Consider the following 19,886-nt stretch of genomic DNA (forward strand, 5'->3'; position numbering starts at 1 on the left):
CTCCAGCAGGAACGGAATCGAAATCCCTTGCTCGCTTCAGTGCGGAATTAATAGATTCAGCGATGTTGCTTGTTTTTATGTTGAACCTGTTCCCTCTTACAATAAACCCTGACCATAGCTTGGCGTCGGCCTTCTCCAAATACGTTGCAAGTTCCGGTTTGCACTCCGTATCTCAGCCATGTACCGGTTAAAATCGTGAACCGTGTGCGCATAAGCAGCCCCTTTCACCAAGTACATGAGATGTTTCCCTTAAACTTTTTGACAATGTTATCTTGAAGGTGATAATAAACATATTCCTCGGTTGCCCAAGGAAACACCTTCTCACACGCACTTTTAATGGCCGCGTGCCGGTCAGAGATATCACCAGAGGCTTGTCATGAGATATACAACTAGCCAATTTTGTGAAAAACCATTCCCAAGAAGGTTCATCTTCAGCATCCACGATCCCAAAAGCCAATGGGAATATCTGAAAATTGCCATCTTGTGCGGCTGCAACTAACATAACACCTCCATACTTTCCACTTAGGTGAGTTCCATCCACCACAATGACCCTTCTCTGATACTTAAAACCTTTGATAGAGCTCCAAAAAGAGAGAAATAGATACTTAAATCTTTTCTCAGAATCAAGTTCTATAGCCGTGATAGAATCAGGATTTGCAATGGAGATTTGCTCGAGATATGAAGGCAGACGCGAATACCCTTCTTCTGCTGATCCTCTCACCAATTTCTGTGCATATAACAGTGCTCTGTATGAAGTGGTGTAATCAAGCGTCATGCCAAACATGTTCTTCATTGCATCAGTGATATGCTGTGGAGTTATCCCATCAATGATCCCAACACGATCAATGAAAAGACTACCAACATACTTTGGAGTACAGTGTCTCCGCTGAGCGATTCGGTCCTCCAATTGAGCATAAATGTTTTTCCACATACTTTGTTACCAAAACGTGTTTGACCCATGTTTCACACTCGCTCTGATCTTCCATCCACAACCGCTAACCCGACATATTGCCACAAGGAGAGTTTTTGTTGATTTGTATATTCTGAAAGAAAACCTACCCCTCACTGCTGTCAACCGCAGCTCTGAAAGCAGTGCATCCTTGCTAACAAACTCTAGTTGACATAGATGCTGGTACAATCCGATTTTCCTCCTTCAATAGCATTTGTCTTAGCATATGTCTTTTCAATTTCTTCAAAACAAATATTATCATCATCTTCCTCGTCCTCATCTAGAACCTTTCCATAAAGACTGTAATCCCCACCATTCTGATCCGTTTCACCAACAATAGTGTTATCAGCATCCTCCTCCCCATTTTCCTCCTCCCCATTTTCCTCCTCCCCATCTTGATTTTCATCTTCAACAGACTCATTATCACCAACATCTTCAAAACATTCATCAGCCTCATCATTATCACCAACATCTTCTTCCCATTCACCAGCTTCATCATTATCACCAACATCTTCTTCCCATTCACCAGCTTCATCATTATCACCAGCTTCTTCTCTTTTCTCTGAAAACCGTTTCCACCTTGCTGCGGCTTGATACACAAAGACATACTCTATGCGTTTTGAGTATCTCGAGCAAGTTTCGAACTTGTCTATCACTTGTAACATGAATGGGAGGACTGCTTGGAGTCATCATCATTTCTGCTGGTAATGAGTAGCTAATCTCCACAGTCACTGATCTCATGTCCAGGTTATAATCTTCTTGAGCCATTGCAACAAGTTCAGCATGTTTGAATCTTCATTCAATAAAAACAATCTTGCTCCTTTGAGATCATCAACCACAAAATCCCAACGGAAATCTCTCAACAACCATTCTCCATACACTGCATGTAACTTAAAAATCATCTGCAAATATTCAAAATAAAACACATTAGTAAACATAGAGAAAATGAAGAAGTTCAACAAACATTATCGCAGACGACTTAGATTTAAGTCGTCCAGAAGACTTAAAGGTAAGTCGTCTAAAGAGGTCACTTTTGCAATTGAAAATTAAAAGGGACGACTTAATTCTAAGTCGTCCGGCTTTGTTTGTTAAAAAAAAAAAATTCAGACGACTTATATATAAGTCGTCTACGAAAAACGGGCTAGTTTTGCATTTGACCGAATCGTGTCAGATCTTTGACTATTTTTGGACGACTTATAAATCAGTCGTCTCTGGAAAGTAAAAATTTCAATATTTTATTCAAACTAGACGACTTACACGTAAGTCGTCCCAGGTTAGTTTTGTAATTGAAAAAATAAAACTTGAAATTTAACTTTCTCCAGACGACTTAACTAAAAGTCGTCCAGCTAGACGACTTAATTTAAGGTCGTCCGGGATAAGCAAGGTTTGGACGACTTAATTGGGAAAAATTCTGGACGACTTTGCTTTCCCCGGACGACTTTAAATTAAGTCTTCTGACGGGACGACTTTATATTATGTCGTCTGGTAAAAATTAAATTATGAAGTTTTATTTTTCAACTACAAAACTAACCTAAGACGACTTACACGTAAGTCGTCTAGTTTAATAAAATATTGAAATTTTAACTTTCCGAGAGACGACTGAATTATAAGTCGTCCAGAAATAGTCAAAGATCTGACACGATTCGGTCAAATGCAAAACTAGCCTGTTTTCTCGTAGACGACTTATATATAAGTCGTCTGGACTGTTTTTTTTCACCAAACAAAGCTGGACGACTTAGTTTAAGTCGTCCGTTTGACCAGAAGACTCATCAGTAAGTCTTCTACATACAGATGACTTACTTGTAAGTCTTCTACGCGAACAGATTTTGAAAAAAATTCAAATTCGTACCTTCAACTAGGTGAGATGACTTTGTTTGCACACAGGGTCTTCTCCAACCACCCAGAACCTCAAACGAAAGCAACCGTAAGTCAAAACGAAAGAAATATGGCTCCAAAACAATTTTGAATCAAAAGCTTCAGTTTTTTGGATGAATATGGAGAGAAAGTGAAAAGAAATGTTGTTTTTAGTTCATAACAATTGAAACAGAGAGAGTGTAAAGAGATTTACGTGCATTAAAGGGCATTAAAAGCTCCAAACAGTTCGTACAAGGTTGTTCCCACTATTCATGGCAGTGGCAATATTGTAAATACTTGAAGAAAATGAGGTTGAGACAGTAAAGAAGCCATTTTCGAAAAAAAAAAAAAAAAAAAGGGTTAATGGCATTTTCGTAGATAAAATGCAGATGTGGGGTTAAAAACTCAAAAAAAAAATGAGTCAAAAGAAAAGGTTAGTTTTCTGTTTGAATTCAAGTTTTGAGTCACTTTTGCAATAAGCCCAAAAAATAATCTTCCCTTTTTAAAAGTAATCTTAACAATATAATATATATTTTTAAAAGTATTAAGCATTTTATTTAAATCAATATATTTCTCATATTATTACAAAATAATTTAATTAGCATAAACTAAGATATCTTTAATGAATAAAATTTATTTAATCTTTTATGTTCCCTTTTATATTTTCAAATAACATGTATGATAAAGAAAATATTATAAACTTAAACCAAAAATACTTCTATATATAGTTTGATTTCATAAAAGGAAATTTTAGAAAAATAATCTTGATATTAAAATAAAGAATTAATATTCCTTTTTAGAATGTATCGATTATATTTTTAAGAAATTTGTACCTATCATCACTTTATTTATATTTTTATTGTGATAATTAACATATTCCAAATTACCAAGTACTATGAAATTAACATAGTCATGGGCTATTTACAAATAGCCAATTCATAAAATATATATATATATACATCTAAGATGAAAACCAAACTAATGCAATGAATACAATAAATATGATTTGGTTGAATTAGATTAGAAATAATTATACTTGATTTTTAACGAAAATATATAACACAATATACCCCACAAATGAGTAACTAGACCAATCCAAATTATTTTATACAAAGTCAAACATTAAATAAAAATATTATATTCTGATTTATTCTCAACATTATCTAAATAAATATGAAATTCTCAAATAATACTACAAATATATTAACCAACTATTACAATTAAGATGTAACTTTGAACCGATCAACACTTCAGTTTACTTTTACTATTTTATTTTCAAAACAACATATATTAAATTATACATAATCCTACTAAAAATATATATACAAATTGAAGGCATGAATCAAACTATATGAAAATAACAAAATTAATCAAAATTTTAATCGGTATAACAAAATATCTTAGTTGAATCGTAAAAAGTAATGTTATCTAATATATCCAAATAATAACCAAACAATCGAGATATTACATATCCAAAATTATAATCTTATTAAAATAACACAATGTTATTTAAAAAAAAAACATGCATATTGATTACAATATAAATAATAGAAATTTTTTTAAAAAAAATAAAAAAATTTAAGAAATTTTAGATTTTTTAAAAAATATTAATAAACTATCATAATGTAAACAAAATATTATAATATAATTACTTTATAAATATTTATATCCGTGCATGAGCACGGGAAAAATCACCTAGTTTATATTATAAAACAGAATCTTTCATCTGATTTGTGTCCTTGATTTTTGTTTTAAATTACATTTCTATGTGCTAACATTTAATTTTAATATAAATATATATTATTTAAATTAAACAACAAAATATTTCATATATTTATGGTAACTAACTATATTTTGTAAATAATATAAATTCTAGATTTTATAAAAATTATATTTTTTTCATTTAATTTGAATATTATTTTTCGTCTATAGTATTATTTAACGATCGAATATGAATATATACATAAAAATAAAAAATATTTACTCTGTCATTTTGTACATAATATTAATATGCTAATTTTGAAATTCAAAAATATTTTTAAAACTATCATAAAATCAAATTTCAGATATAAAATAATTAGAAATACAAACTTATTGTAAGTTATTAATAACAAAAAACTATTATTGTCATATCAATGAATTTTGATTTTTTTAATTACCAATATATCATTTTTAAATAGTAGCAGTAACCTATACAAAGAGCTATGCTCATTGTCATATCAGAAGTTGTATGCTATACAAAGAGTATGCTTCATTGTCATAGCAGAAGTGGTATGTTCTTATTTATAAAATACCACCTTATATAACTTTATTTTAAATATATATTTTATTTATAAATAATTTTCTAAATTTTGAGAAGATATTATACATATTTATCAATATTGTTTCTTAAATTTAAGAAAATATTATACATATTCAATATGTTTTCCTTAATATATCTATGCTTAAATTTAGAAAGATATCATCACATATATAACTCAAATTTAGGTATTTAACCAAAAAATGAAAGAATTAAAAAAATCAATGGAGGTAGTTTTCAATAATTTAAAAATAATAAACTAAAAGAGATTCACAATAATTTTTTGTTTAATAGACTAGTAAATTTGTGAAACTTTTCACATTTATTAAATTTTGAGTGGCTAACTATTGTTTTAATATTAAAATTTATTGTAAAAGTTTTTTTACTAATAAAGAATGGAGAATCTACACTATTTTTATTAGATGGCTTAGAAAGAACAATAACCCCTACTCTTTTGTATAAAAACTTTAAAATCTTATAATTTTTATAATGTTAAAAATCCAAAACATTTTAAACACATGAACATTCTTATGAAAAGAAAGTATTAATTATATAATAACAAAACTATAACTCAATCATCTTCATATCTGACATTGGATAAGTCATAATTTTGTTTTCTTAAGAAAATCTATTTCCAATCATAGTTTTCGATACTAATGAAAACTATTTTTGTCAAATGGTGATCAATTTGTTTTCAAAAATATCACAATAATTAATCTGTAAATTTATTACCATCTTCCTCCAATTACTAAGGAACTTCACGACGGTTCGATATCTTACGCCGTCCATGAAACTGATGTGAAACCGATGCGGAGAGCTCTCAAGCTAAGCCTCCTTCTGAAACTGACGTGAGAGCAACAATGGAGAATGATTATCTCACTATCACCCCTCACTTTTCAGTCTGACACTACTGCTCCATCGTCTCCATTGCAATTGGTTAGGCTCCTGAAGTCAACAAGAACTCCTCGGCCTCATTAAACATTGATACTCCTGACCTTGTTCAGTCTCTAGGTTCATGGGCTAAACCACTTTTCTTCAAACCTACTGCTACTCTTCCGGAACCTAGCACACCTCCAGACTATGACCATGCGTTTATTAGAAATCAGTTAGCTGCTCTTTGGCCGTCCCTTAATGATGATATATCAGGCCACGGAACAGCAAGCATCTAGCACACTCATTACAACCTCTGATAGACAAATTGCCTCCTCCAGAACTCAAAGCTGATGGAACTTTAAGGCTTCCGTGGGCTGTGAGATTAAGTCCACAGTCACATAACCTCTATCGAGCAACTACTCCAACCTACAGACTCTATGGTACTCATGACACATCTATTCCTTCTAAAGTTCTTAAGCTATGATCTGAAAACAAGGATGAATATACCACAGGAAAATTCCATAAGTATTCTTTACCTCCAGGTGGTCTTGTACATGCTGTGGTAATAGGATCTGGGGTAGGAGTTGTAAGATTATTTGTAAGAAGCTTGGTGATTCGTCTTTTATGTTTCATATCCCTCACCAACCTACTCGTCAAAGGGCTATTCAGAGAGAATTTTGGCATATTGATGATTGTCTCCTATTTGTACTTCCGTGGACTCCTGAAAGTTCATTTAAAATTCCAGAAATCTCCACATTTCCCTTTTGGATCAACCTGAGGAACATATCTGATTGTTGTTACTCTAGATTAAGAATAAGTCATGTTGCCTCAGAATTTAGAGAACTTATTCTAAAGCATAAACCTTGTTTGGATCCTACTATATGGAAGAAGCTTAGTTGCTAGTTGAAATGGAGCTGGATAAAGATTTTCCAAAGCTTATTGTCCTTGATGATAAGCAAGGCAACATATTTTTGGCTAATGTTGACTATACATGAATTCCATCTACATGTGAGAGATGTGGTAATTTAGACCATAAAGCGAAGAGGTGTCTTCTATCTACTAAGTCTTTACATGATCCAAAAATGTTCTCAACCAAAGATGGCATTAGTGATGAGATTCATGTTGCGGACATTGATGCCATAATGCAAAAGGAAAATGATCTCCCGGCATTAGCTTTCCCTCAAAAGAATCCAATGGCCAATGGCATTTTTCTGACTTCTACTATAGCTTATGAGGCGCCACTTCAAGTCCCTGATGTTGTGTCCGGTTCTGAAACTACTCCAACCTTGCAATTATTGTTTTAAAGATTGTAATGTAGCAAAGACTCTCTCTCTTTATTAAACTTAAAGAAACTCACTCAAAACTTTAAGCACTCAATAACAATTTCTAAAAACTCTTAAGCTTTGCAACAAATTTGCATCTTCTTATATAGAGATTATAATTCCTAATCTCATTAGCTAACACACTTCCTAAACCTATCTCGATTAGGATTCTTATAACTTAGACTGAAAATTATCTTTAAGTTTATCTCCAACATTAATCAGGTTCAGAGACTGGTTCTCCACTACTTGCTTCTTCTTCTGTTACCTCCATGGTGTACCCAAGGTACACAATTGACAAGGTACATTGCTCACTCTCCTACATCGATTCCTAGGAGAACCAAACTGCATTGCCAAACTTGTCCAACACTTTATCTCTATTAGTAGATTCTCAATTTTCTCCCGCTACAACAAATATTATGGAAGCTTCTCCTTCAAACATTATCAACAATGCAGTCCAAAAAACTTAACTTATTGATCCATTAACCACAACTCATCACACAAGTATTTTCGAGAATCCTTCTTTCTTCACCGTGCTAAGAGTTGGGGATGAAGTTAAAAAAGAGTCAATGGGCTCATTCATCTTGACAAGGGAAGGAAGAGAGACAACCCCCCTTCCATTAAATACTAATATTTGGAATTGAAGACTGTGCAAGGGAGATGTAAATGTGACTATCATGGTTATGGTTCGTCTCATTAGCTATTTTCTTATATTTCTTTGTTGCTTCTACTAGTTCTTGGAAATTTTCTTACACTTTATCTCCATTATTATATTCTTAATCTGCTCTCACTACAACAAATATTATGGAAGCTTCTCCATCAAACATTATCAACAATGCAGTCCAAAAAAACTTAACTAATTAATCTATTAACCACAACTCATCACAAAGTATTTTGGAGAGTCCTTCTTGCTTCACCGTACTAAGAGTTGGGGATGAAGTTGAAAAGGAGTCAATGGACTCATTCAGGTTGACAAAGGGAAGGAGAGAACAACCCCCCCCCCCCCCATTCAGGTTCGTCTCATTAGCTATTTTCTTACATTTATTTGTTGGTTCTACTAGTTCTTGGAAATTTTCGTACACTTTAATCCATTAATAGATTCTCAGTCTGCTCCCACTACAACAAATATTATGGAAGCTTCTCCGTCAAACATTATCAACAATGCAGTCTAAAGAACTTAACTTGTAGATCCATTAACAACAACTCATCCCACAAGTATTTTCGAGAGTTCTTCTTGCTTCACTGTGGTAAGAGTTGGGGGTGAAGTTGAAAAGGAGTCAATGGGTTCATTCAGGTTGACAAGAGGAGGGAGAGAGACAACCCCCCCCCCCCCATTAAATACTAAGATTTGGAATTGAATACTATGCAAAGGAGATGTAAACGTGGCTATTTGTGGTTCGTCTCAATAGCTATTTTTTTTTTACATTTCCTTGTTGGTTCGTCTCATTTAGCTATTTTCTTACATTTCTTTGTTGGTTTTACTAGTTCTTGCAAATTTTCTCGCACTTTATCCCATTAGTAAATTCTCAGTATGCTCCCACTACAATAAATATTATGGAAGTTTCTCCTTCAAACATTATCAACAATGCAGTCCAAAAAACTTAACTTGTTGATCTCTTAAACACAACTCATCACACAAGTATTTTCGAAAGTCCTTCTTGTTTCACCGTGCTAAAAATTAGGGATGAAGTTGAAAATGAATCAATAGACTTCTTCAGCTTGATAATGGGAGGGAGAGAGACAAACCCCTCCCCCCCATTACATACTTATATTTGGAATTGAAAACTATGAAGGGAGATTTATCATGGTCATGATCCTGTCTCATTATCTATTTACTTTCATTTTTTGTTGGTTCTAGTTCTTGTCTAAGTTTTTCTCACTATAAAATTGTTTAATCTTATCTTGTAAGCATTATATTTTTGTTTAAATTTGAAAGTTTTTAGTTCAAAAGAAAAAGAAAAAAAAATCCAAAAGTGATCAAAAATGTACTATTGTTTATATAGAAAAAGTTTTTGAATGAATAAATATAAATCTTGTCGACCAGCTTGCAAAGCTAGAAAGAGAGAGAGAGAGAGAGAGAGAGAGAGAGAGAGAGAGAGAGAGAGAGAGAGAGAGAGAGAGAGAGAGAGAGAGAGAGAGAGAGAGAAAAGTAGATATGTTTGTCTCCGGCGTACGGCCGGCGCGTGAGCGTCCGTGCCGTCGCCGTAGACTCTTTCTCTTCCGTCAAGTCTTACCTTCTCGGCTTCTTCGTCGCTTCCTACTCTTGATTGCTTTGTCGGAGCTCTAGTCCAAGACCTTCTCTTGTCGGTGATTCTGAGAATTGTCCGACAGTGAAGAATCTACTACCGGAGTAAAGACGCGGTCGTGGGGAAGAGGTGGCGTGGGGTCGCCGTTTCTTCAGCTTAGGGTTTTTTCTGAGAGGCAGAGGCTTCGGTAGCTCTGTCGACGTCGGCTTCTGTCACCGGGAAAAGGAGGCTTTCATCTGCTCCTCTGTCACCGGCTCTGGTTCTCGGGGTGTGAAGGTTTCCACAGTCCTGCGCCGCCGGGTTTAGGTTTTCTTTTTTTATTCAGTCTTGTTATCAGTTAGGGTTTGTGGTCCGTTTTTGGATCGGGTTTGTTGCTTTGCTCGTGGTTTGACGGTACGCAGTGATGTGGTTATGGATACCTATCGAAGAGATCGATGAGGCAGATTCTAGTGAAGAAAAGCATAAAAGCTAAGAGTTGGTTGTGGTTGGAGGCTCGCCGGATTGCGAGCTCCGACGTCTCGAGAAGCGAGGGTGTTGAACCGGTGGCGTTTCGCAGAGGTGGCGGCAAGTTGAGGCAGATTGAGACGCGTGGCGTTTCGTGGACGGAGATCGCAGTACGCGGTTTGGGCTTCCTGGCCGTTGGGCCTGCTGGAAACAGTACGGGTTTGGTTGGGTCTGGGGCGTAAGCCCGTTTAGTTTGTTGTTGGTCTGGGCTTTAGCTGGTGGGCTTAAGTCTTGTAGTGGTTTGGGTTTTGGCCTTGTAATATTTGGGCTAGTCCTTTTCTAATTTAAAAAAACCTTGACGGAAAAAAATTAAAATATAAATCTTGTGTTAGATTTGTTCATTTCGGACAATGGATTTGAGCAATTTAGGAGGAGAGAGAAAACAAGTGGGCGTTCTGTCCAGAAGACTCGCAATGCTGGTGGTGGACTGAGTTTGGTTTGCCTCTCGAATCGGGAATCACACCATGGAATCTCTTCACTAGTACACGTGTAAACCCTCTTCGGTTCCCTTCTTACTCCTCCCATTAAACCTATTTTCTTTATTATTCAGCTTAGTTAGTGGAGGGAGGGAGGGAGGGAGACAGAATAAAAGGTTCCTTCTTTTATTCCTTCTCACATCCGATCTTGTTTGACTGACGAGGGCATTGATTTACGGTGAATTCGTGATGGGTTTTGGCGTTTTGGGTTGATAAACCATTCTTGGTTTATGTTAATTTCTTTTCTTGTAAATCCAGTAATCAAGAGAGAGAGAGAGAGAGGGGGAGAGAGAGTGAGTGTGTGCGTGTGTAAGAGAGAGACGGAGAGAGTAACTGGAGCTGAGTTTTCAGGCGAGAAGAAATGGACGGAGACAGGATCTCTGATGAGTTATTGGCGGAAAGGAAAGTGGAAATCATAGTAAAAAAGAACGGGAGAAAGGTGATTTTCAGTGATAAACCCTTCTCTGAGTTGTCTTCTGCATGTTTGCTTCTTGTTTCTTTTGTGGAGATTGTAGTATCTGTCAGATTCTTTGATTCTCTATCTCTCACTCTCACTCTCAGTTTCAGGTTATGATTATGTAATCATGGAAAAGGATGAAATGTTTTCTGGATTTTCTATTGCATGCAATTCTTTTAGCTTTATGGAATGATAGAGACTAAGTGGTGTTTTCATATCTCAAAATGATCATTACATGGTTACAGTTCACACCCCTTTGATGGTAGTTTTGATTAAAGCCTTTGTAATGATATGCTACATTTTAATCCCTTGGTTGTGAATTGAATGAATATACTGATTTCTATGTGTGGAGGAAGTATCTGCTTTCCCTGCTGAGATAATTGGAATGATAGATAGATTTTGTGAAAAAATGAGATTTCTGTGGCAGGTCAAGAGAAAACTGTACAACATATAAGCTGTTAAAACTTTATTACCTCTCTAGTTATGCAATCACAAGTATGAGAAGAATCACATTCATAACTTTTCTCTTGTTTTGTTCTTTAAAAGAAAAAGTCTTTGTGGTTAAGTGATACAGGTTATAGTTGAGAAATCTGCAGCTGAAGGCTTACCTGAAGGATGGATCAAGAAGCTTGTGATATCAAACAGATCAGGCCGTAAAAGAAGAGATCCAGTTTGTACCCTCTACTCTCTTCTCTTGTGTCTTTTTTAGCATTTTCTCATACATGGAAACTCTCTTACGTCATTTCCTTTTGCAGTTCTTCATTGACCCTCAAAGTGAGTATATCTTCCCATCCTTCAAAGCTGCATCACGTTATGTTGTGACTGGTGATATTGGACATTATGCCCGCAAATTCAAGGAGAGCGATAACGAAGATGATGATGATTCCGAAAATGCCAAGAACGTTGTCAGTTACTTTCTCCCTTCTTGTTGGTTAAACATTGTAGATGTGTAGCTGAACTCTTTATTTTCTGAGATCCTTTTTTCTTCATTCGGTTTTAGCTTCTTCTGGAGTCTGCTGATGCTTTACTGGACAAGGAGAAGAACATTGATATAAATAGTAAACGGAGAAGAAACTCATCTTCTTCCGGTGAACATTCTGAGAATTGTAAGCAAAATGCTTTTTCTTTCTCTTATGCAGTGAGCTGGTAATGTTAAATGTCAACATTCTATTATACTTGCAGGTAAAGTGAATTCCGACTTGAGCAGTGTCACCTCACAAGTTCTTGAGGATCTGGGGAAGAAGAAAGATCTTATCGAGAACCAGCCAATTGCAAAACGTGTTACTAGGAGCCAAACTAAAGCAAATGAGACCGAGGAAGACGTACTGAGAAGTGCAAGTTCACAAAGTCCAGAGAAGAGATCTGTGTCAGTGAAGGAGGAAGATGTAAGAGATTCTTCTGAAAAACAGATCATGAGGAATAAGGCTATAGTGAAGAAGAATGAGTTAGCTAATGGTGTGCCAAGAAGAGCATCAAAACGATTAGCTGGTATTGAGCTTGAACCTACCCCTGAACTGGTTACAAGAACCAAACCTCAACGAGTAGCACCTCCTGATGATGATAATGGCACAGCAGGGAAGTGCAAGCAACCTGTGAATCCTATTGCTACTACCAGCGGATTGAAAAAGATGGATACACCTCTCACTAAGGACGTAACCAGAAGCTGTAATACTGAGCATTCATCTCCAAAACCAAATGCTGCTGCTGTTTCTACGAGCAGGAATCATATGAGTGCAGAATTGGGAATGCAGATAGGAAAGATGGGTAAACCAGTAGACAAGAAAAAGATGAAGATGCCACTGACGACATCTGAGGCGGAACTGAATCCAGTTTTTTGTCTTGATGGTTACAAGCAAAAGGAAGAGATGTCGCCAGTATCACCACTATCTCGCAAAACTTGTGCAACAAAGCGTGAGAAGACAGCAGCAGGCAAAAGATTTGGATCAAAGGGTAACAAAGTTACCAGTCCAAAAGCAACTTATGATAACGGAAATGTCACACAGATGAGAAATAAACTAAGCAACAACTTGTTTGAATCGTCTGTTGTTAGAGGCACAAGCTCAGAAGTGATGGAGATGAATAACAATAACAACACCTTCTCCTCCTCCTCTGCAGCATTTGACTCAACTCTAGCAGATCTTTGGAAAGATCCTTGCATTGCTTTTGCTATCAAAACACTGACCGGAGACACCCTTCATCTTCCCAACAACACTGCAGCAATCTCTTCTGATCCAAATACCAATCATGCCAAGCAGAAAGGAGCCACCTTTCTCCCAGAGACGCCAACAGTTTCTACCGAGTCACCGGGTATGGATATGTGGAAAGACCCGTGTATCGACTTTGCTATAAAAACACTGACGGGCGCAATCCCTATAACAGGGTCAAATGAACCAGTTGTGAAACCAAAACCTAAAGAGACGATGACTATGACAGCATCAGCAAGACAGGAACAGGAGGAAAGTAGTAAGCAAAGCAGCAGCTGTGATTATTTAGTTCAACAGTGTAGTAACAAGACGAAGAACAACACCATGGGGAAACCTGGGGATCTAAGGTTTCCACAATCTTTCTCTAAGGACTAGGTTGTTTTCTCTTTGTAGTAGTAGTAGTGACGCCATGGATATAATGTAAGATCCATCATCATCCATGTGTAATGCCTGTTGTCTTGTTCTGTATATACAAATATGTATTAGTTTGATGTATCTACAGAACCTTTTTTTTTTGTTCAACGTATCTACAGAACCTAGAAACTCATAAAAGCAATTATCTTGTTTTTTTTTTCCTACGTAAGATTCTTTGACTTGTTACTAGAGATAATTGTGACGTCATCTGAAACGGACAAAGAAGCCCGCGAAAGATTTTGTCTTTTGCCGCCAAAATGTGTATATATATTGATACATATAATATGAAGTAATATACAGAGTATAGAAAATTAGGAAGGAGAAAAGGAGAAGATGGAGATTCGAGTGAAGTGTGGGTGTGGAGAAGAGGAGTGTAGGGAGTGGACGATCTTAGAACTCCAAGGCGTCGTGGAAACTCAGTCTTCGTTTCAAGGTTCTGTTCAGAATCTAGACATCGGTCGTCTCTGTCACTCCGATTCCTCCTCCCAGGTTTTTTTTTTTTTATTGTTTCAATTCATTTTTCTCAATCGGAACTGTGAATAATCAGGAGATTGAGAGGATTCCCTCGATGGTTGCAGGATAACTACACGTTCACGGTGGGTTACCATGAACTCACAGGCTCCAAGGCGACTCTGAAGAAGCCATTGCTTGTTTTGAAGAAGCTTCAAAAGTGTACAGATGGTGACCCTTCAGAGAAAGAAACGGAACTGGAAGTTGTCGGGATTATAAGGTCAAAGATCTTGTTTAAGACCAGACCTAAGCCTCTCTTTTCAGGTATAACCTTGTTTGCTTTCTGAAACTTTTAGCCGCAAATCTTGCTCTGATGATTCTGAATCACTTCTTTGTTTCAGGAACAACAAGTTAGGCTGCAAGTCCAATGTGATACCTCTGGATTGCTTCTTACTCCTTATTGTTTCCTGTCTTGTAAGCTACAGAAGAGATAAACTCATGTACTACTCTCTGTTCTTTCTTTTCAAGAAACTTGATTACGTTATTGTTTTCAGTACAACTTGGGAGGTTCTTACCTCAAGTCTCAATCTGAATCATAGCATTAGAAAGGATGTAAAGGCAAATATAATAAGGATATTACTAGCCCTACTTATCATGTGCTAACACAAAACAATGCACGATTCTGGTCCACTTTTTTTTTTTTATCTACAAATGTTTCTGACAGAAAACAGTTGGTTTGAGAATTGAGTTTGCGAACACTCCTTTCAAGTCTAGGAAGTTGGGACAGGAACATATCCTGCACGGGCTCTTAATGTTTCGGTTCTTTTGCTTCTCTCCATCACTCCCACCAGCCATTCTATGCTCTCTTTGATTCCTCGCCTGCTCAAACAAAACATTTAGGCATCTCTATTAGAGCTAGAAAATTCTAAAGTCACTTTTTTACTTACCCATCATATCCAGAAGCTGCTTCAAACATGTACACCCTTTCGTCTAGTTTCTTGAGATCCAGGTATCGGTCTAGCTCCTCAGCCGAGACAGCATTTGGGAGATCCTGCTCATCGGTTACCAGATTCAAGACTTATCAGCAACAACATATCATCTTTGGAGATAAAAGGAGGCAACAGCAGTTTCTTACTTGCTTGTTTGCCAATATCAAAAGAGGCGCTCCTTGCAAATCCTCATGCCGCAGGGCTTTCTCTGGTGGATAGGCAATTTATATATTTTAGCGTTAGCTTTATAATGATGTTTGGAGTCAACATGCATGTGCAAAACTCACCTAGAGCAGATTTTGAGTCTTCAAAGCGAGATGGGCAAGCTGCGTCGATCAAATATATCAATGCGTGTGCTTCTTCATAATACTTCTCCCAAATCGAACGCAAACCAGGCTGCCATAAGGCATGGCTATTATTATTAGATTACAAAGACTACTTCTTTCACAATCAACAAGCAGTCTAAACAATGTTTTTTTTTCCTAGCTCTTATTCAAGATATCTCATACATTCTAACACCTATATGCTTTATCAATGATAAAATCTTGAGCTCTCTCTTGGCCCATCTAAGTCCATTGGCTGTAGCAACAGTAACAACGTTTACAATCGTTCAATGTGTGTGTGTGGGTTGGACATGCTCAAGATGAGATATAGTGGTAGGAGGGCTATAACTATGGTTCTTTGTGGTCCTCTAGTGACTAAACAAATGGGTAAACGTTGTTGATGTTGATGCTGCTGCTTTCTATGGCCTAAGCGGACCAAGAGAGAGCTCTTATGAAAGGCTCAAACACAATCAATCATATATATGTACCTCAAGGGATTGAACATTTCCGACTTACCTGACCACCAAGGTCCCAGAAGACGATTTTAGCATTGGCGACTTCAATACGACCGATGTTAAGGCCAACAGTAGGAACAATACGATCATGTGGAAGACCTTCAGAGATTGAGTAAATCGTCTTCAGTTTCTCCAAAAACGTCTACACAATCCAAAAAAACGAGCAATGCACATTTGAGATGAACCTTGAATATTTGTTGTTGGGAGGAGGAAATGTAGAAATGGTTATTTACCGTTTTGCCAGCTTTGTCGATACCAAGAATGAGGACATGGAACTCAGTCTTGCTGAACATGTAAGTCCAGAGTCCATGCATTAGAGAAAACATCACCTTCCTCTTCCTTGGGATTCTTTTAATTTACTTGGATCTTCTCTTTTGCTTTTACAGAACAAAATAGAAAAAAAATGGAGCTAAGAATGTAGCATCATTGTGGAGTGCGAGAGAGATCAAGAACATAACTTGGCTTCTTTAAAATAAGAATAAAAAGTAGAAGAATGAACAAGTAAAATGGTGGGATCTAACTCAGAGAGTACACAATGCAACATCAAATCTTCGCCCCCCCCCCCCCCCCACTAGTCCTAAATACATTACACAATTATTCAAAAAACCAAGTAGCAAGAGACATCAAACAACCAAAAATCCATTCGCGATATGAATAATAAAGGATAGATCTCTAAGGATTAGAAGAAGGAAAAAAAAGGGGTGAATCACGCAATGACCCATTCGCATTCTAACAACAGTAGCCTTAGTGAGCGAAGAGCTATAGATCAAGACAAGAATCTCTGGAGTCTGAAAAAGTAGAAAAGAAAAAATCGAAGATCCTTACAGGTGTGAAGAAGATCGGGAGAAGGACAAGGAGAGAAAGATCTGGTTTTGCACTCAACTCTGTCTTTGTTGGATCGATCGTCCCCTTTGAAAAAACTTGTAATCCCGAATTCCGAAACTACCCTTACTCGGGTCTCCAACGCGTTTCCATCTTGAATTGTAAAGGCAACACGTGGCGAGATCTTAAGTGCTGTGATAGTCAGAAAAAAAAAAGCGGACGGCTTCTCTTAGAATCTCTTTGATTAGGTAATCGTGCGTCTTCAACACGCCCGCTGAAGTCTTTAAAACTTTTGTTTGCGATCGAGAAAAAAAGTTTGTGGAAGAAGAAGATGGGTGATTCAAAAAAGTAAGTGTCTTCTCCGGAATTTATTATGCTCGGAGGATCGATTCGCAGTTCATTCTCTCTTTGCTGTTCTTTAAATTCGATCTGGTAGCTAGAAGGGGGGTTGTTTGTTTCTTACAAATCTTTCTCGGGATACTCTTCTCTTCTCCTTGTGGTTTCCTGTCGGAACTGCTGCTCGATTCTCTTTAAAAAAGTTTATGATTTGAGCTCTCGCTCGCTTGTATCAAAGTTAGCAGATTGGCTTTTGTTTATTCGCCTGTCAATAGTGAACAACCATACTTACTTGCTGTTTTAGAACGTTACCTTGCATAAGCGTATTTGAGCTTTATTTCGGACTTGTGTTAGTTTTGTATGATAGATGTCGATCTATTCTATGACTCCTTTGAAACTGAAATGGATGAGAGGGATGTATTATTGTTAGAGTTTATGGATTTTCAACTTTCTCTACTACTACTACTCTGTCAACTTCTCTTTATTAGTTTTATAGGTTCAGATATTGGCTTTGTTCTGTAATCAGAAATAACCTTTTGAATAATGTCGTTTGGTTTCTCATGGGGGTTGTTGTTTCTATAAGTCCTACTGAATATTATTATTAGTCTCTCGGGTGCATCATTAAAGATGTTTTTTTTTTCTTTTTGCTGTGTGGCAGGGGGCGTGTACAATGGGATGAAGCTAATATAGTGGAAATTGAATCTAACAAACCTGTTAGGCAGAAGATCACTGAACCTAAGACTCCCTACCACCCTATGATCGATGATGATGATGATGGTTTGTCTATTTCTCTTTCTTTTGCTTTACATCCAAGTTAATTCCAGATTTCATATATATATGCTTGTCATCATCTAAACCTAATCAGACTTAAAGCAAGTGTAAGTGAAAATTGTATGATTCTAAAAAGTCCTACTCATCTAGAAAGAGCTAAACTCTTTTCTAGGGGAAACTTGTTCTTACTATTGGTTGGTTGATTTGAAAGTCTGTCTTTCTAGGTGTATGATTAGCTCCAGATCGTTCTGATAGTTTTTAATCCACGAAACATAAATTTAACTTTGATGGTGTTTCCTGATTGATTGATTATATACCAGGTTCTCTGTCTCCTAGAGGAAGATCGTTTGACGAATGCGTTGATGATATGCAACGTGCGGAAGAACTGAGGAACGTTCTGAACGAGGCAGCAGCTTCGTCAAGCAGAAATACTAGTCAGGGGTCTGGTTCTGGTGGCTGGAGCTCGTCTGAGGAGGATGAAGCTGATCCAATGGATCAAGATGATGAAGGTGTTGTCCTCCTCGAAACTAAACAAACTATTAACTTCCATGTTTTTATTTCTTTTCTTTGATCTCATCTCCATATGTTTCTGTTTTTTGTGCAAATGACACAGATGTGGATGATGAGAAAAACGCACGTTTCAACGAACTTAGAAGAGTACATTACGATGAGTTTCGGAAGGTGAAGGAACTAAGGTCCTCAGGGTCGTTCTATGAAGAAGAAGAGGAAGAAGATGATGGCGCAAAAGGCGGTAAAACAGAGGCAACAACTTCACGTCACACTACTAAAGGCGTTAACAAAGAGGTAGATGCAGCCACTACTGTTTCATCCTTGAGTTGAGATCAACCTCTGCTCAATCAATTGTGTACTCTCTCCTCCATGTTTTACAGAGTTACCTCTCGATTAATCTGGGGTTTACACTAATGTTCAGCCTTTTAAAAAGAGAACAACAAAGAAAATGAGCAAAAAACATTCAGACTTCTTTACATAGCATTTTAGTGTAATTTGGTTCGGCAATGTCATTTTAATACATTTTGTTTTTATCACTTTCTGAAGGTTGTGTTTTCGTTTAAAATTGTGTATGAATGTGTTATTGTCTTTTAATTAAAAGGAAAATTTGACTTACATATTGATATCAACACCAAAAATTAAGTTTATAACCGTAACAACATTTTGGCTATAATATTTTTTGTATAATATGTATAATGACAAAAATTACTTTTCATTCTCTGTTTATTTTTACTCTCATTTCAATCGTTGATTTCTTTTTCCTAGGACTTTTTTATTTTCTAAAATCTTTGTTTTATTCTATAATCATTTGCAAGTTTTATGAAGTTTTTGGAAAATGCATTCTTCGGGACACTATATATTCATCATCAGATCTAATAACTGATCGGCTTATCACTTTTTTCATATATTTGTTTGGCTTTACAATTTGCTGATTTTCTGTATATGTGGATTAAGATTCAGAGAACGCGTCGGACTGTCGAAAAAGATAAACAGTATATGTTACTTGGTACTATTTTATTTTATAAACATAGAATAGACATGATTTCTTAATGTTTCAAGAAAATATGAATTTGATAGTGTGTTTGTTTAATTGATGGTGATTCAGTATAAAGTTTTATGTATCAAAACTTTATACTAATGTAAACACTTTTTTTCATGAATACTATACTATTCTATTCTATTATCTAAGAATAGTGTGATCATCTTCCTCCTCCTCCCCATCCCCCTCCCCTACTCCTCCTCCTCCTCTTCTTCCTCTCCTCTCGTCTTCCTCTTTTGTCGCGGCAAGGCATCACTATCACACTTTCTTAACCAATAAATGATTTACATTGTGATGTTTTTATGTATCAAGTTATTTATACTATTTATTTTATAGATATAGTATAGTATAATTTGTATTATATGGCTCAGAGGATGATCTGCGTGATGAAAACGTATTGGCTTGTAGTTTTCCTTCTTATTTTATTAGTTACCAAAAAACTTTTTTCCTTTTTTTATATTTTGGTGTTCTATTTTCAATATTTTGATGACATTGGTTTATAATTTTTTTAAGTTGATGTTTGAATAAAATTAACA

The 19,886-nt window shown here is 36.2% G+C and overlaps 4 protein-coding genes across 6 annotated transcripts; 3 read left to right on the forward strand and 1 right to left on the reverse strand.

The window, feature by feature from the left end:
- The first annotated feature begins 10,389 nt into the window (after positions 1-10,389).
- LOC108828640 (methyl-CpG-binding domain-containing protein 13) lies at positions 10,390-13,740 on the forward strand. 2 transcript variants are annotated; one of them, XM_056995112.1, is made up of 6 exons: positions 10,392-10,547; positions 10,779-10,959; positions 11,552-11,647; positions 11,733-11,882; positions 11,978-12,083; positions 12,160-13,740. In XM_056995112.1, the coding sequence occupies exons 2-6, from the start codon at positions 10,882-10,884 to the stop codon at positions 13,554-13,556; spliced, it is 1,827 nt and encodes a 608-aa protein (XP_056851092.1). In that variant the 5' UTR covers positions 10,392-10,547; positions 10,779-10,881; the 3' UTR covers positions 13,557-13,740. The 2 variants fall into 2 exon arrangements, with proteins under 2 accessions (XP_018457888.2, XP_056851092.1); XM_018602386.2 differs by having other exon boundaries at positions 10,390-10,959.
- Positions 13,741-13,884: 144 nt separating this feature from the next.
- LOC108823975 (uncharacterized) lies at positions 13,885-14,589 on the forward strand. Its single transcript, XM_018597293.2, has 3 exons — positions 13,885-14,084; positions 14,174-14,369; positions 14,447-14,589. Exons 1-3 carry the CDS (start codon positions 13,929-13,931, stop codon positions 14,458-14,460), a joined length of 366 nt encoding a protein of 121 aa, XP_018452795.1. The 5' UTR covers positions 13,885-13,928; the 3' UTR covers positions 14,461-14,589.
- A 64-nt stretch (positions 14,590-14,653) lies between these two features.
- On the reverse strand, positions 14,654-16,826 carry LOC108823974 (uncharacterized). The gene is made up of 7 exons (XM_056995113.1): positions 16,698-16,826; positions 16,106-16,249; positions 15,874-16,014; positions 15,322-15,430; positions 15,181-15,242; positions 14,993-15,096; positions 14,654-14,924 (listed from the first exon to the last, which is right to left on the reverse strand). Exons 2-7 carry the CDS (start codon positions 16,196-16,198, stop codon positions 14,816-14,818), a joined length of 618 nt encoding a protein of 205 aa, XP_056851093.1. The 5' UTR covers positions 16,199-16,249; positions 16,698-16,826; the 3' UTR covers positions 14,654-14,815.
- Positions 16,827-16,896: 70 nt separating this feature from the next.
- Positions 16,897-18,847, forward strand: LOC108826113 (protein phosphatase inhibitor 2). Of its 2 annotated transcripts, none has more exons than XM_056995114.1 (4): positions 16,897-17,042; positions 17,689-17,807; positions 18,122-18,309; positions 18,408-18,847. In XM_056995114.1, the coding sequence occupies exons 1-4, from the start codon at positions 17,026-17,028 to the stop codon at positions 18,639-18,641; spliced, it is 558 nt and encodes a 185-aa protein (XP_056851094.1). In that variant the 5' UTR covers positions 16,897-17,025; the 3' UTR covers positions 18,642-18,847. The 2 variants fall into 2 exon arrangements, with proteins under 2 accessions (XP_056851094.1, XP_056851095.1); XM_056995115.1 differs by having other exon boundaries at positions 16,899-17,042; positions 18,122-18,310; positions 18,415-18,847.
- The last annotated feature ends 1,039 nt before the right edge of the window (positions 18,848-19,886 follow it).

This window comes from Raphanus sativus, chromosome 9 (genome assembly GCF_000801105.2).
Source record: "Raphanus sativus cultivar WK10039 chromosome 9, ASM80110v3, whole genome shotgun sequence".
Taxonomy (NCBI): Eukaryota; Viridiplantae; Streptophyta; class Magnoliopsida; order Brassicales; family Brassicaceae; genus Raphanus; species Raphanus sativus.

Bases quoted from the DNA above. Each gene is read 5' to 3' on its own strand.
- LOC108828640 (XM_018602386.2), top strand. From the start codon at position 10,882: ATGGACGGAGACAGGATCTCTGATGAGTTATTGGCGGAAAGGAAAGTG. The intron at 11,883-11,977 runs GTCAGTTACTTT...ATTCGGTTTTAG, and splicing joins CCGAAAATGCCAAGAACGTT to CTTCTTCTGGAGTCTGCTGA. The intron at 12,084-12,159 runs GTAAGCAAAATG...TTATACTTGCAG, and splicing joins CGGTGAACATTCTGAGAATT to GTAAAGTGAATTCCGACTTG.
- LOC108826113 (XM_056995114.1), top strand. The intron at 17,808-18,121 runs GTTTGTCTATTT...ATTATATACCAG, and splicing joins GATCGATGATGATGATGATG to GTTCTCTGTCTCCTAGAGGA. The intron at 18,310-18,407 runs GGTGTTGTCCTC...TTTTGTGCAAAT, and splicing joins CAATGGATCAAGATGATGAA to GACACAGATGTGGATGATGA.
- LOC108823974 (XM_056995113.1), bottom strand. From the start codon at position 16,198: ATGTTTTCTCTAATGCATGGACTCTGGACTTACATGTTCAGCAAGACT. The intron at 16,015-16,105 runs GTAAATAACCAT...TGGATTGTGTAG, and splicing joins TCGACAAAGCTGGCAAAACG to ACGTTTTTGGAGAAACTGAA. The intron at 15,097-15,180 runs GTAAGAAACTGC...ACCGATGAGCAG, and splicing joins TGATATTGGCAAACAAGCAA to GATCTCCCAAATGCTGTCTC.
- LOC108823975 (XM_018597293.2), top strand. From the start codon at position 13,929: ATGGAGATTCGAGTGAAGTGTGGGTGTGGAGAAGAGGAGTGTAGGGAG. The intron at 14,085-14,173 runs GTTTTTTTTTTT...CGATGGTTGCAG, and splicing joins ACTCCGATTCCTCCTCCCAG to GATAACTACACGTTCACGGT.